This window comes from Carettochelys insculpta, chromosome 3 (assembly GCF_033958435.1).
Source record: "Carettochelys insculpta isolate YL-2023 chromosome 3, ASM3395843v1, whole genome shotgun sequence".
NCBI classification, from domain to species: Eukaryota; Metazoa; Chordata; order Testudines; family Carettochelyidae; genus Carettochelys; species Carettochelys insculpta.
In genome coordinates this window covers 169,281,714-169,295,327 of record NC_134139.1, presented here as the reverse complement: position 1 = coordinate 169,295,327, position 13,614 = coordinate 169,281,714, and the positions used below count along the sequence as shown (strand labels likewise).

General features: G+C 42.8%; 1 protein-coding gene across 3 annotated transcripts in view; it reads left to right on the top strand.

The window, feature by feature from the left end:
* Nucleotides 1-13,614, top strand: part of ARHGEF10 (Rho guanine nucleotide exchange factor 10) — a 183,655-nt gene that overhangs the window by 92,003 nt on the left and 78,038 nt on the right. For all 3 annotated transcript variants that reach the window (XM_074991190.1, XM_074991189.1, XM_074991191.1), the window contains one exon: nucleotides 7,165-7,337. In XM_074991190.1, the coding sequence (XP_074847291.1) occupies nucleotides 7,165-7,337 (173 nt within the window). The remainder of the gene's footprint in view (nucleotides 1-7,164; nucleotides 7,338-13,614) is intronic.

Here is a 13,614-nt window from a genome sequence, read left to right as displayed (position 1 = left end):
CCTATTTCTGATTTTTTTTTTCTCTATGTGTTCTGCGCTGTCTAGCAGACATTGGATAGTTCAGATATTAGAGGTCCATTGTCCAGTTTGTTTGTTTTTTTTGACTGGAGTTATCTGGCTTGATTTAAACACAACTGGCTTAATTTTGATTAAAAATAAAACAAATGTGTTTAACTGCAAAGAGAGAGATTTTAAGTGTGTACAAGTGTAAGACATTGAAGTAAAAAATGATTTCAACAGAAATAAAAATGAGATATTGTAGTAGCTAAAACTTAACAAAATAGACTTGATTTGACATAAAATTCTCACTATATGCTCCTAGCAACATTGCTGACCAAAATCACAGGACAGGATTCTCCCACATGCAAAGTCAAAGGGCTGGTTCCTTCATCCTCTTAGGTGAAAGACTAGGAGAATCACCCTTTCAAATGCATTTTTCTGAAGGTTACCCTTGGATGAAATTCCTTCCTGCTGTGAAGATGGGGTCACGTGAAACAGTTTTCATGTTGTCTGCTAAATTGCAGATTGATCTGTTCCTACCCTACTTCATTACCAAATAACAGTCACTCAACAGTTGATACCAATTAACTTCCATAACATCGGGCTACAGAAAACAAAAAATCAGTCTTGTAGCACTTTAAAGACTTAACAAAATGATTTATTAGGTGATGAGCTTTCATGGCACAGACCCACTTCTTCAGATCTGGAAATTCTATTAAAAGCAAACTGGCACAACAATATTTCAACACAAAGATAGAAAAAATTAAATGAAAACTGATGAATCAGCAACATAGGACAGAAGAAGGGGGGCAAAGTTGGGGGGGAAAGAAAATTACTTATTGCAAGTGTCTATTAAGTGGGTTGCCTGAGGTCACTATGAATATCAAAGATGGGGAAACTGTCCTGGTAATAGTAACAGAGAGAAAGCCATGCTAGTCTATATGCTATCAAAAACAAAAAAGCAGTCAAGTAGCACTTTAAAGACTAACAAAATAATTTATTAGGTGAGCTTTCGTGGGACAGACTCACTTCTTCAGACCATAGCCAGACCAGAAGTGACTCAATATTTAAGGTACAAAGAACCAAAAACAGGAATCAAGGTGGACAAATCAGCAAATCAGAAAAAAAAATTATCCAGGTGAGCAAATCAGAGAGTAGAGGGGCAGAAGCGGGGGGAAGTCAAGAATTAGATTAAGCCACGTATGCAAACAAGCCCCTGTAGTGTCCCAGAAAATTCCCATCCCGGTTCAAACCAACTGTTAATGTGTCGAATTGAATATAAAAGAGAGTTTAGCAGCCTCTCTTTCAAGAGTGTTGTGAAAATTCCTCTTCAGTGACATGCAAACTCTTAAGTCATTAAGAGAATGGCTCACTCCATTAAAATGCCAGCTAACAGGTTTGTGGATCAGGAGTGTTTTGATGTCTGTTTTGTGCCCATTAACTCTTTGTCTGAGAGAGTTTGAAGTCTGTCCAATATACAAAGCATCTGGGCATTGTTGGCACATGATGGCATATATGATGTTAGTTGAGGAACATGAGAATGTGCCCGTGATTCTGTGAATAACCTGGTGAGGTCCAGTGATGGTATCTCCCAAAAAGACATGTGGACAAAGTTGGCAGCAGGCTTTGTTGCAAGGAAAAGTCCCAGGACTGGTGTTCCTGAAGTATAGACTGTGGCTGTTGGTGAGAATCCTCATAAAGGTGGGAGGTTTTCTGTAAGAGAGAACAGGCCTGTCACCCAGGGCCTTCTGGAGTGTGGCATCCTGAGTAAGGATAGGTTGTAGGTCTTTAATAATTCGTTGCAGTGGTTTGAGTTGGGGGCTGTAGGTGATGTAGGTGTTCTGTTCTTGGCTTTTTTGGGCCTGTCTTGGAGTAGCTGGTCTCTGGGTATTTGTCTGGCCCTGTCGATCTGTTTTTTTTATTTCTTCTGCTGGGTAATTCAGGTTTATGAATATTTGGCAGAGGTCTTGTAGTTTTTGGTCTCTGTCAGTAGGATCAGAGCAAATGCAATTGTACCTAAGGGCTTGACTGAAAACAATGGATCTAGTTGTGTGTGCAGGATGGATGGATACGAGATCTTTACCAAATATTCATAAACCTGAATTACCCACCAGGAGAAATAAAAAAAATAAATCTGTCCTGGTAATTTGTAAGGTGATTGCTATCTTTTTTGAGGCCAAGGTGTAAAGTGTCGAACTTGAGAATAATTTCCAATTCAGATGTTTCCCTTTGTAATCTGGTGTTAAAGTCTCTTTGTTTTTGGATGCAGTTCTTTGGGTCTTGGATGCTGTGTCCTGCTTTATTGAAATGCTCACTGACTGGATTATGTGATAATGTCTGATTTATGTCCATTCGTTTTTTGGTGAAGTGAGTGTCTGGTTTGTTCAATACACATAGCAGAGGCATATTGCTGGCACATGATGGCATATGTAAAATTGGTGGAGGTACAGGAATGTGAGGCCCTGATTGTGTAATTGATGTGGTTAGGTCCAGTGATGGTGTCTCCAGAGTAAATATGTGGACTGAGTTGGCAATGGGGTTTGTTGCAGGGAAAAGTTCCAGGATTAGTATTTCTGTGGTATGGTATGTGGTTGCTAGTGAAAATTTTCCTGGCATTAGGTAGTTGTCTGTAGGAAAGGACAGGCCTCTTAGTCAGGGCCTCTGAAAGTGTAGCGTCATGTTAGTAGGTAGTAGATTGTTGATAATGCCATGGAGGGGTTTGAGTTGGGGGATATAGGTGGTGACAAGTGGTGTTCAGTTATTAACCTTCTTGGGCCTATCTAGAAGTAGCTGGTTTCTGGGTATTCATCTGGCCCTTCCTGTCCTCTCCTATGGAACCTGTATGTACTTTCCTACCTAACCTCAGGAAAATTCTCATGAGATGCCCAACTCGGTTTCCCAGCTCTGCAAGCAGAGGGGAGCCTGGAACTGCTACTCTGGGGACTGGAAAACCAACCCCTGTCAGGGGTGGCAGGAGTCAGGAAACCACTCCTGTCAGGGGTGCAGCTGAGAGTCAGGCACCTGTTTCCCTGTTCATGTCAGGGATGGCAGCCTGACTTGCGGCTGCCGCCCCTGGCAGAAGCAGTTTCCTGCTTCTGTCGGGGAGGCAGTCACATTAACCCGAGACAAGTTGCGTGTATCTTGAGGGTTTACGGTAAACACTTGTAGTAACTAATTTTCTTCCCCCTCTATCCCATCCCCTTCATCCCCCTTCTGTCCCATGTAGCTGATTTGTCAGTTTGCATTTAATTTTTTCTTTCTGTTAAATTCTCCTTGTGCCCGTTTGCTTTTAACAGAATTTCCAGATCTGAAGAAGTGGGTCTGTCCCACGAGAGCTCATCACCTAATAAATCATTTTGTTAGTCTTTAAAGTCCTACAAGACAGCTTTTTTGTTTTGTGACGATACAGACTAAAATGGCTACCTTTCTGTGACTATTCATGTGGCTGCAGGTAATAGTTTGCCTCTGAAGAACCTATTTATCCTGCCCACACATTTCTGTTCTAATTTAATCTTATGTTCGTAACTTGATATACAGTGTTTCTACACATATTTTATGATATCATTGACCAGCAAGTTATTAATTTTTCCAGTGATACCTCACAAGGCATATTTTGTACAAAGATCATTACAGTAGTGTATAGTGGGGTATATTCAGTCATTTCCTTCCAAACGGAGCTTTCTCAGCAGTTTCCTCCTAGTCTCCCCGCTGAGATATACATTTACTCTCTAGTAGAGCCAACTCACTTTTGGATCCCTCTCAGTCACCCAGAACAGTTGTAAAGGGACTTCAAGGAGCTGCTTCATGGAGAGGCAGAACCAACAGGAATCCCAAAGGAAAGAGACTGTGCTGCCCTTGTACTGGAGGCACAAGAGGTTGCAAGAAACATTTTTTACACATGCAGTGGCCAGTCACACGTCTAGTCCTCCGTAGTTTCCTTAATGCAGGGACTGCTTCATTGTAGCACTCTATAGGGGCACCAGATATCTTCTAGGGGAAAAAGGCAGAGATGGGGTCATGGCCTCTCCTTGAGACCAGCCAGCGTAGCTGTCTGGCAGAAGACAGAAACACATGTTGCATGCTTTATGTAGTGGAAATCTATGTTTTGCTGTATACTAGGAACTTGAGACACACAGAACTGCTTTTTAGAGAATTGGTGAGTATTATCGACATGTATTTGTCTAATGAGTTTTAGCAATGACAGGGTGGTCATTTCTCTGTTACTGCTCATCTCCCAAATTACTTTCTCTTTGTTTTTTTTTGTCTCCTGACATAAGGTTCTAAAGAGATTCACATGTGCCATTGTTGTTTTCCCTTTTACTTTCCTTTTGTCAGTTTCTTGTTGTGTAGAACTGCATGGGGGGCAGTGAAAGGGGAGTTCTCTGTAGGAAACTCTGTTCCTGATTCCCCACTATCTGGTCACTTGTCACACCCATTGAGATTTGGTAGGTGTCAAGGCTCTGTCCCCAGTCTGTCATTCCGAGTGCAAAAAGTGGGGAACAGCAAAAACTTACACACCTTGCCTATACACAGGCTTTTCTTGAAAAATTCCCAAGGTCACAGAACCCCTGGACCCTGAAAGGTATGCTGCCACCACCCCAATAAAACAAAAACCCCTTAACCCAGGAAGCTACACCCAGGATTCTCTTCCTAAGGGCATACCAAGCTCTGGAGAGAGTTCAGACACGAAAACTTCATTTAGTATCTGACCTTTTGATCCAAGGCACAGACTCTTCTTAGGGGACAGGATCAGATTAATTGCTTAAAAACAGTGATTTTTTTGCAAAAACAAGAGAAAATAACTCATGGGTTGCACACAGAGAAAAACATTCCCTGGGATTCAGCTTAAAAATGATAGGAGGAACATCTCAATTCAAACAACAAACAACAACAAAAAAGGAACAGAGCAGCAAACAACAAGAACAAAGTAGCAAGCAGGCAGCAGTAGCCAGTCCAACCAAGTTCAGAATAACCATAACCTGATCACGTCTTATTATATATTTCCCTTTTACTTATGTCTCTATTACTGATCTTGAGATGGTCTGGATATTTATGCTGTTCATTCCAATTGCCTGGGAGACATCTTCTCCTGCTGTCTTTTCTCTCTGCCCTCCCGGCAGATAAAAGCCCCATAAACTGCAACTCTTGTCAGATCAGAAAAGTCACTCCACTCCCCTTGTCTCACCTGGGCTCAAGTTACTTCAGGAAGAGATTAACCCCTTCCCTACCCATTCATGATAGCAGGGTTTAACATCCACTTTGCTCAGATAGAAATGGATACCCGAGGTGCCTGACAATGCATAATCAGGCCCGCAGAGGAATAGCGGTCAAGAAGTTTCTTCATCTCATTCTATTGGGCTGAAAGGTGAGGTTGCACACCAGAAAAGAGGATGATCCACAAAATCTGTAGATCTCTGTAGATTTGCTGGTGGTCAGAGCCATATGCCCAGAAGTCCTGCAATAGAGTCCTGACGAACTTGTCTGCACAGATCCAGCAAAACCTGTGCTACAATGAGCTTCCAGTTCTGAGTGTGGAGAGGATATTTTGGCACATCTGCTGGTGGGACTTAGCAGGGTAGAGACGACAAAGATAAATTTCCTTTTGCACAAACACACCCTACCCATATTGCTGGGTTATTTTCCCTCCACTTATGGGGACAGGAGGGAGAATCTAGTCCAGGATATGCAAAATATGTAGTCCTTTTTTCCCTGATTGCAAAGGGACTCCATATATGGTGGAATCTATTGATAGGGAAGTATTATTTTATTCCAGAGAGTACCTGCATGCTAAACAGAACTGCAATTTGCACATTCCAATACTTGAAAACAATCTAGAATTTCATTTTACTTCACTGTGAAGCAGGTTTCAGTTTATTTATGCATAATAAATGTGAAAACTTTATGTTAAGGATATATTTCAGCAGTACTGAATATTTAAAAGTACCAAGAAATGAAATTAGACATTGGTTTGGTATTTCATGCCTATGGAGTATAATGGATTTGATAAAAGTGATCACGGATTATAGTTAAAATATTAGAGTAGTGTGACATTTATAGTCATCGTCTTGCAGAAAACAAAAACATGAGCGAGAACTTCTAGAGTGTTGTCGAGAAAGTGAAAGATTGTAGATACAATAATGCTCTAGATTTTAAGATGCTCCCCATGAGTTACAAATGTCAAAGTATGAAAGGCATATTGCTAAAATTTGGATTCGTCCAGGAACCAGTTTAATCCTCACCAGAGATTGATTAATACTTCAGATGGTCTTGATCATATTAAAGGGTGTTTTCTAAAATTCACAAGTACCCATGAAAATTAGTTATGCCATATATTTCTTTCTGCTCTTTGCCCTACTTCTTATACCTGTAGCACACATGTAGAGTATACATGTTTTCATTTTGTACTATTGTTCATGTATTTAGTTGCGATTGGCATATTCTCTATGGAATGGTTAATCAATTATATGAGAGTTCTCTGCATTATGAACAAGAGCAAGTTGTTTACGTGTTGCTTCCATCTTCAGAGGAAAGAAAAACTAAAAGACATCATATTATGCCACATGAGAGCAGAGGTCAGATGAAAATCTAATTCTACTTGGTACCTGAGAGCAGAGGTCAGATGAGAATCTAATTCCAATTGATTCCTGAGAGCAGGGCATTCACACTAAAGGTTTAGTTCACCCATCAAAGTCCACATCTTCTGATCTTGAGACCATGATATGTAATCTCTTGGGTAATATACTTTAAATAGTTTGTGATCCCTCTAGAGACCCTCCACGTCAACTGTGTTTCAGATGGCTTGCTTGAGCAGCCTTATGTCTATGTAGCTTGGGGTACACTGCACTTACCAGAAGATCAATACAGTAGTGTCAGTCTTCTGGGGTTTGATTTAGTGAGACCACACTAAATCAAAGCATTAGGGCTTCACCATCAACCCTATTACACCTCACTGTCCCACTGTGGGATTGGCAGAAAAAAATCAATTTTAGATATATCAACTCCTGCTATGCAATTCACATATCTTAGATTGATTTTTCCCAGGAGTGTAGACCTGGCTTAGGCCTTGTGTGGTGTGTGTTTATATGTGTGTGTATAAAATATAATGACTTCTGACATGAAAAACAGACAAGTGCTCATAGAATCAATAATTTATGTATCTTCCAGCTCTTCATATGAAAATAGTGGCATCACAGCAACTGGCCTAAGGTACTTATTAAAATGGAGTGTGCCACTCGGACAAGTGGAAGTAATAGAATATGGCAACAGTGAAGGCCAAGGAGAGAACTGCAGATTCCCACCTCAGCACTCGGCCGAAAATGTCATTAACATTAAGCCAAGTAAGTGACAAATCCCATAATCGATGGATTCTGCATTTTTATTTATTCCATAGTTCAGATTTACATGGGATATTGAAAGGGAAAAGGAAAGGGCTTTGTGTATGTTTGTTCTTGCGTTATGTACAGTAGGTTTTAAAAAACTTCTAAAAATACATGAAGTTCTAAGCAGGCTTTTGACTTACTGTGTGACTCACTGTTATTTGTGCCACTCTGTCGTGATGATTGGAAAATGAAAGACACCAAACTGTACTGGTTGGATTATTTATGGGTCTTGTCCTGGGTCCAGCAGCATCCATGGCTCTGGGCTTTCACAAGCATTGGTACCCTCCTGAGCTTTGCAGCCACTGAGTTGTAAGAAGATCCCTCTAGAGATGATTGTGAAACATTTCTGTAACTATTCAGTTTCTGCCCTGTCCTGAGGCAGAGTTACTGACTCCACTAGCCAATCTGTGTGCTGTATTTGAAATCTGGGAAAGGCAAAGCATGGACATAAGCACTCCATCTGGGGCAGATTTCCTCACAGGTCACGGGCAGTCAGGAACATCATGCATCCCAAAGTCCCCCTGACCAACATGTTCAAAATAGAGCTTGTCCAGGGAGAGCATGGCATAAGAGGGTGTCCATGGCATTTAACAGTGGGAGAGAAAGAGGTGATGTCCTCCAGAGATCCTTCCCACAATGGTAAACTTTCTGTTTATTCTGGAAAAGGACAGACTCTGCTCCATTATCACCTCTCTTCCCTTTTGCCACGCTACTGCTGGAGCCACACAGATGTTGTTGTGTGAACCTAACTGTGCACTAATTGCTGTGTTCTCCATAACCCTACCATGGGTGAAACACAGGGTGGGTGATACGCATGGGCCTGCTTAGAGGGGCTCATCTGCTTGAGTTCCCTGTCTCCTGACCCACTAGTGTGACACAGAAACCTTACTTGCTGAACAGATGCAGATCCTGTCTTCTGTTAGGAAGAGAGGAACTGCCAAGACAGATCCCATCAGGAGTCTGTACAGCCTGATAGCCTGTTACTGACAGGTACTTAAGAGAAAGGTGCAAGATTTACTGTAGTGAAAATGAATGGGCTAATCTGCCCATTTTGAAATCTTCCTAACTTCACTTAAAGAAGTGATCTTATGCTCTGAGTTTATTTCCCTTATATACTGTTTAACATGCATCCTATCTACATGCTGTGCTGGAGGCGGAGGAGTGGGAGGCTGACAGACTTGCCAGACCCCTGGGTAAGGTGTGAAGGGATGAAGGGCAGGGATTTGGGCAGGAGGCGTGGGGCTGAGGCAGCTAGTTGTAGGTTCTGTGCCCTGCCCCATCCCAGCAGCCCTCAGAGCTGCCCAGAGTGTACCACGTAGTGCTCTGGCTGTGATTTAAAGGGCCCAGAACTCTGACTGCTGCTGCTGTAACAGCAGTGATGGCTGGAAGCCCCTGGCCTTTTTGAATTGTTGGGCCCTGGCACAATTACCCCCTTTGTCCCCGGGCCCTGCCCCCATTGGCAGTCCTGTATTGTGCCAACTGGCTTGAGGATTGGTCAGCCTGATGCACAACATGTAAACAAGCTTTAGGGTCAGTCTTCCTGAGTGTGATGAATGATTTTCTTATCCTGTATACTGCTTGGATGTATTCGTGTTAAGCTTGTCTCTTTCTGCATTTAAAATCCTTGCTGTAGCTGGCATCGCTCTCCTGAGGTTTTCAGAGCTGTGGTTTAAAGCCATTTCAGTAGTGAATCAATGCAGAATGCCACTTTGTACTAATTTAATGTCAATCTCTTGGCTTTTGCTTCCTGCCATTCACTTCGCCAGTGCCTGAAAATAATTTTTTTTACCTCAGAACTGGGATCTCTCTTAAATACATAACACTTTCCTGGCCACCAAAGGTAGCAGAGTTCTTTTACCCGCTCCCCCTTCCTAAGTAATCCTGGCTAAAATTTTTAGATCGCCAAGTTAGTTAGGAGCCAAAGGGACTTAGTCCCCTGCAGCCCAGTCGTTAGGGGTATTTTCCATGGAATTGAATTCAGCAGCTAAATACCTTTGAGGATGTTAGCCCAAATACCTGTCATTTTTGAAAATGGGACTTGGACACTATTGAAAATGTTATTCCCTGTGTTATATGACTGGGCTCAGGGTCTGTTCTCCTTTGCTGATCACAAGCCTCAGGTTTAGCTTAGCGGGGCATTGATTAGGAAAGTGTCTAAATTGTGTTAATTTTTTTTTACCTCATTCTGTCACCCGCCATCCAAAACAGGGTAACATTACCTAAAAGAGTATAGGGAGTGGCATACGTAGAAGGAGGAGATAAAAGTAAAAAGACAGACCAGTAGTATAGAATGCCCAGAACCCTTCCTTCCCAAATAACAAGCACCCCATTAAGCTAATCAAGAATCCAGAAACCATGAAAGAAGAGGTGGGTGCAAGCCCAAAGTCTACGTGCATGCCTGCTTATGCGCTCCCAACCACGCTGAATACAGATGTGTTCTAGACTGGTCTGAATCTTGCTTAAATCTGAAGCATTCCCTCTCTATTTCTTGCTTTCCTCATTGCTAAAAATTAAATGAACACAGAAAATAGATCATGGTACAACAGATCATAGAGCACTAACAGAGCTCTCAACATGCATATGGGTATCAGTGCACTTAGACAGGGCATCAGTCTTGGCATTCAGTGGTATGGTGACACAAGCTGATTTTTGTCATGATATGATATCGCTGCATTAGTGAGAGTTATTGTGTATCTACCACAGAGTACTTAGGAATGATTAGTTGCCTAGATAATAACTCCATAACATGAAATAAAATGTAATTTTGCAGTAGTTACGCAGTTTACTCATGTCATCTCTCTGCTTCCAGAATGCTTCAAAGAGATGCTCTTGTAAAACCCCAGAGAGATAGGGGCCAACTTTGTAGGTGCCCCAGAGCTAGAACATCTATAGGAAAATTTAGTGGGTGAGGAGTACCCACTGGTGCCAGATTTCCAGCTGTGCCCACTTCCACTGCACACCTTGTGGGAGGTGGCCCCATGCTTACCAGCTCCTCTCCCTCCCTCCCAGCACTTCTTGAGTAGCATGAACAGATGATTTACCGTGTTCAAGCTCTGGGAGGCTGCGGGAGGAGTGGGAATGAGGTGTGCTTGGGAGAGGGGGTGGTGAAGAGGCGGGAGTGGTGCAGGTATGGGAAGAGGTGGGATGGGGACAGGGTTTTGGGGGGAAGGGGTGAGGTCTGGAGCAGAGTGATGGGGGGTCAGGCACTTCCTGGCAAGTTGACACAAATGCTTGAGGCTTATCTTTGCCTTGTCTGGAGGACTGAAAAGAAGAATTGTATTTGCAGCCTTGGCAGTGCAGTATTTCTAACACTCTCATGTTTCATACCATCTCAGCAAGGATTTTTTTCGTGAGTTCCAACTGTATCCTTACAAGGATTAATGGTAATTACATCTGTTTTACTGTAGTATTCTTTCTCTCCCCTTTTGTATTAGGGGACCACTGTCACATCATGTACCATTATTACTTGCCTAATTTGTATAGCTCTGTGTCTATTGTCTTTGGGTCATTTTTGTTAATCATTATAATGTGTCAGTGGGATTCTTGTAATGTTGATAAAAGTGCGGGCTGAAATGTGGTTTGCATTTTCAGATTATTGCTTGGTCTTTCGTGATGAAAGGTGGTGACGTAAAAGAGGCAAACCCCTTGGCTATTGCAGAGAAATTAATGGCTTGAATTTAAATAAATCATGTAGGTTATACTGCACTGATAGGAGGAGTTAGAAAGGTTTTATGAACACCTCTGGATTAAGGGTCTGTGTTTGCTGCTGTTTTAGAGTTGTGTGAACGCTTTTTGCACTCAGCAAAATCAGCAAATTTGTGGTGTTCTCAAATTTTAAAAGTAGCAAAGAGCAAAATTTGAAGTACAAAACTGCTTTATGTTTAAATAAAACTACCTCTTTGCAAGGCATAAAAAATGTCTCTAGCTTGGACAAAGGGAGGGAAGTCTTCCCTCTGGAGGAAGCCCCGGCTATGTGCTATGGTTTCTGGATTTCATGTTGCCTTAACTTGAACCCTATTTTATCATGACTATGGGGAAAAAATAGTTTCTCATTGTTTTGCAAAATCCTTCTACGCAGGGATCTGCCTGATATGAAGTTGTAGTGCAATGTACTATAATTTTCCAACAGCTGCTGCTGCTGCCTGCACCCCCCAACTACATTTTAAGCGAATTATTTTATGTTTGCAGTTTGAAAACAGGGCTTAATTCAGAGGTCATTTACGCTGGTACAAATCAGGAGTAAATTAATTTACTTGATTGTAGTTACTCTTGCTTTACAAGGGCATAACAGAGCAGAACACACACTAGCAGAGTTTCAAATATTTCTTATGAAAATGTTTATCTTAATTTTGTGTGATAACAGCTGGGTTGCCACACTGAATCGTTCCAAGCTAATATATTACAAGCTAATGTATTACAGAAGGTTTTCCTGTTGACCTGTCTATGGAATGAGTCTGGAAAAGTGTCTTTAAACAGCAACTACTAGGTCTTATGGGCCATTGCCTGTTATACTCAATTCTTATCCGGTAAAGTGTCAGGACATAAATGAATTATTCACAATGCCGAAGAAGCTGCATTCAGGTGCATTGCTTTGCGTTTGCCTTTTCTAAAATAAGCTTGTAGCAATGTGTCTGTGTGTGTATTTTTTTGTTTTTAAAAATCCAAAACAAAGCCCTCCACTGTGCACACTTGGTCACGTGACTTACTGCACTGTGGAAGGGAACTTGGCGTTTGTTGGGGGGTGTGCAGTATAAGAATCTATTGAGAACAGAACATGCAGACATGAAAGGAAGAATGTCTTCAGAGTACTCCCACTTCTTTCTAAGAGAGAAAAGCAATTTGGATAGTCTCCTCCTTCTTGATTTGTTGTGTACCAGAAAAATTATGGTGTTATTTAACTTGGAGCTGAAGTTCAGGAAAAAGAAACCTATGAATGAGTCATCAGAGAACGCTTTTGTGTGGTATACTTGCATTTCAGTCATTCCCATAATATTTGCAAATGTGGACATTATTATAAACTTACACTTTGTATCAAAGGTCAGAAGCAATTGCTACAATTTAGGACCCAGAGAGAACTATGCAGGGGAAATATGGAGATGCCTTAGACTAGGACAGTGGTTCCCAAACTTTTCAGCATCATGCCCCCCTTTTGATTTTTGAGAAACCTGCATGCCCCCCAGCCTCTTCTTTACCATCATCCAACCCCCCTTTAACAAAAAATTCAATTCGTAATTTAAAATAAACAGAAAAACATGATATAAAATGTTATTTAAAATTAAAAATAAGCACAAATAGTTTTCCTTGGCCCCTTGCAGTTGCCTGGTGCAGCCTCAGCTGGCCAGCTGCCTGTGTCCTGTGCTAGCTGCCTATGCCAGCTGCCACGCCCACCTGAGACCTGTGCTGCCAGAGACACCTTCCTGAGCCCTGCACTGCTGGGGCCAGCCACCTGCTCACCCCCAAGCTGCCCATCCCCCAGCTGTAGGCTAGCCACCTGAGCCGCCTGCCCAAGCCCCACACTGCCTGGGCCAGCCACCTGCCTCCTAGCCCAAGCCCCATGCTACCGGAGCCAACCTCCTGCCTGTGAGCCCGAGCCGCCTGAGCCCTGCGATGCCATGGCCAGACGCCCAAGCCCCATGAATCCTGCCAGCTGGCTGGCCGCCCAAGCCCTGTGAGCCACCTGCCTGAGCCCCTCCCCTCCCACAAAGCCAGGCACCACCAGCTCCCTGCTCTTACCCCCTCCCCCTTTCCTGAGCCAGGCACTCCCAGCCCTCCATCTAACCCCATCCTCCTCCTTCCCCACCCCCACTCACCTTTGTACGTGGGTCTTTGCCAGCTGCCTGCTTTTTATAGCGACTGCACCAGGTGACCCATGTAAAATGGCAGGGGCTGAGAGCCAGAAGCAAAGGCCAGCTCTTTCTTCAGGTGGGGAGAATGATGGGGGGGCTGGGTCACCTCACCCCCCGTCCCCTGGAATTTCTGCACCCCCCCAGTTTGGGAAACAATGGACTAATAAACTGCTGAAAATCTGACAAGGTCAGATACTCTTTGCAATATCTCGTTCTCCTTCAGTAATGGCCAAATTGTGAACCCCTTTCTCCATGGGTGACTAGTTAGGTAGAGGACTCACACTGACTCACCTGATGCATTAACAGGTGTGTTGTGAACAAGACGCGAGAAGTCATTCTTCTGCTCTACTCTGCGCTGGTTACGCCTCAGCTGGAGTATTGTGTCCAGT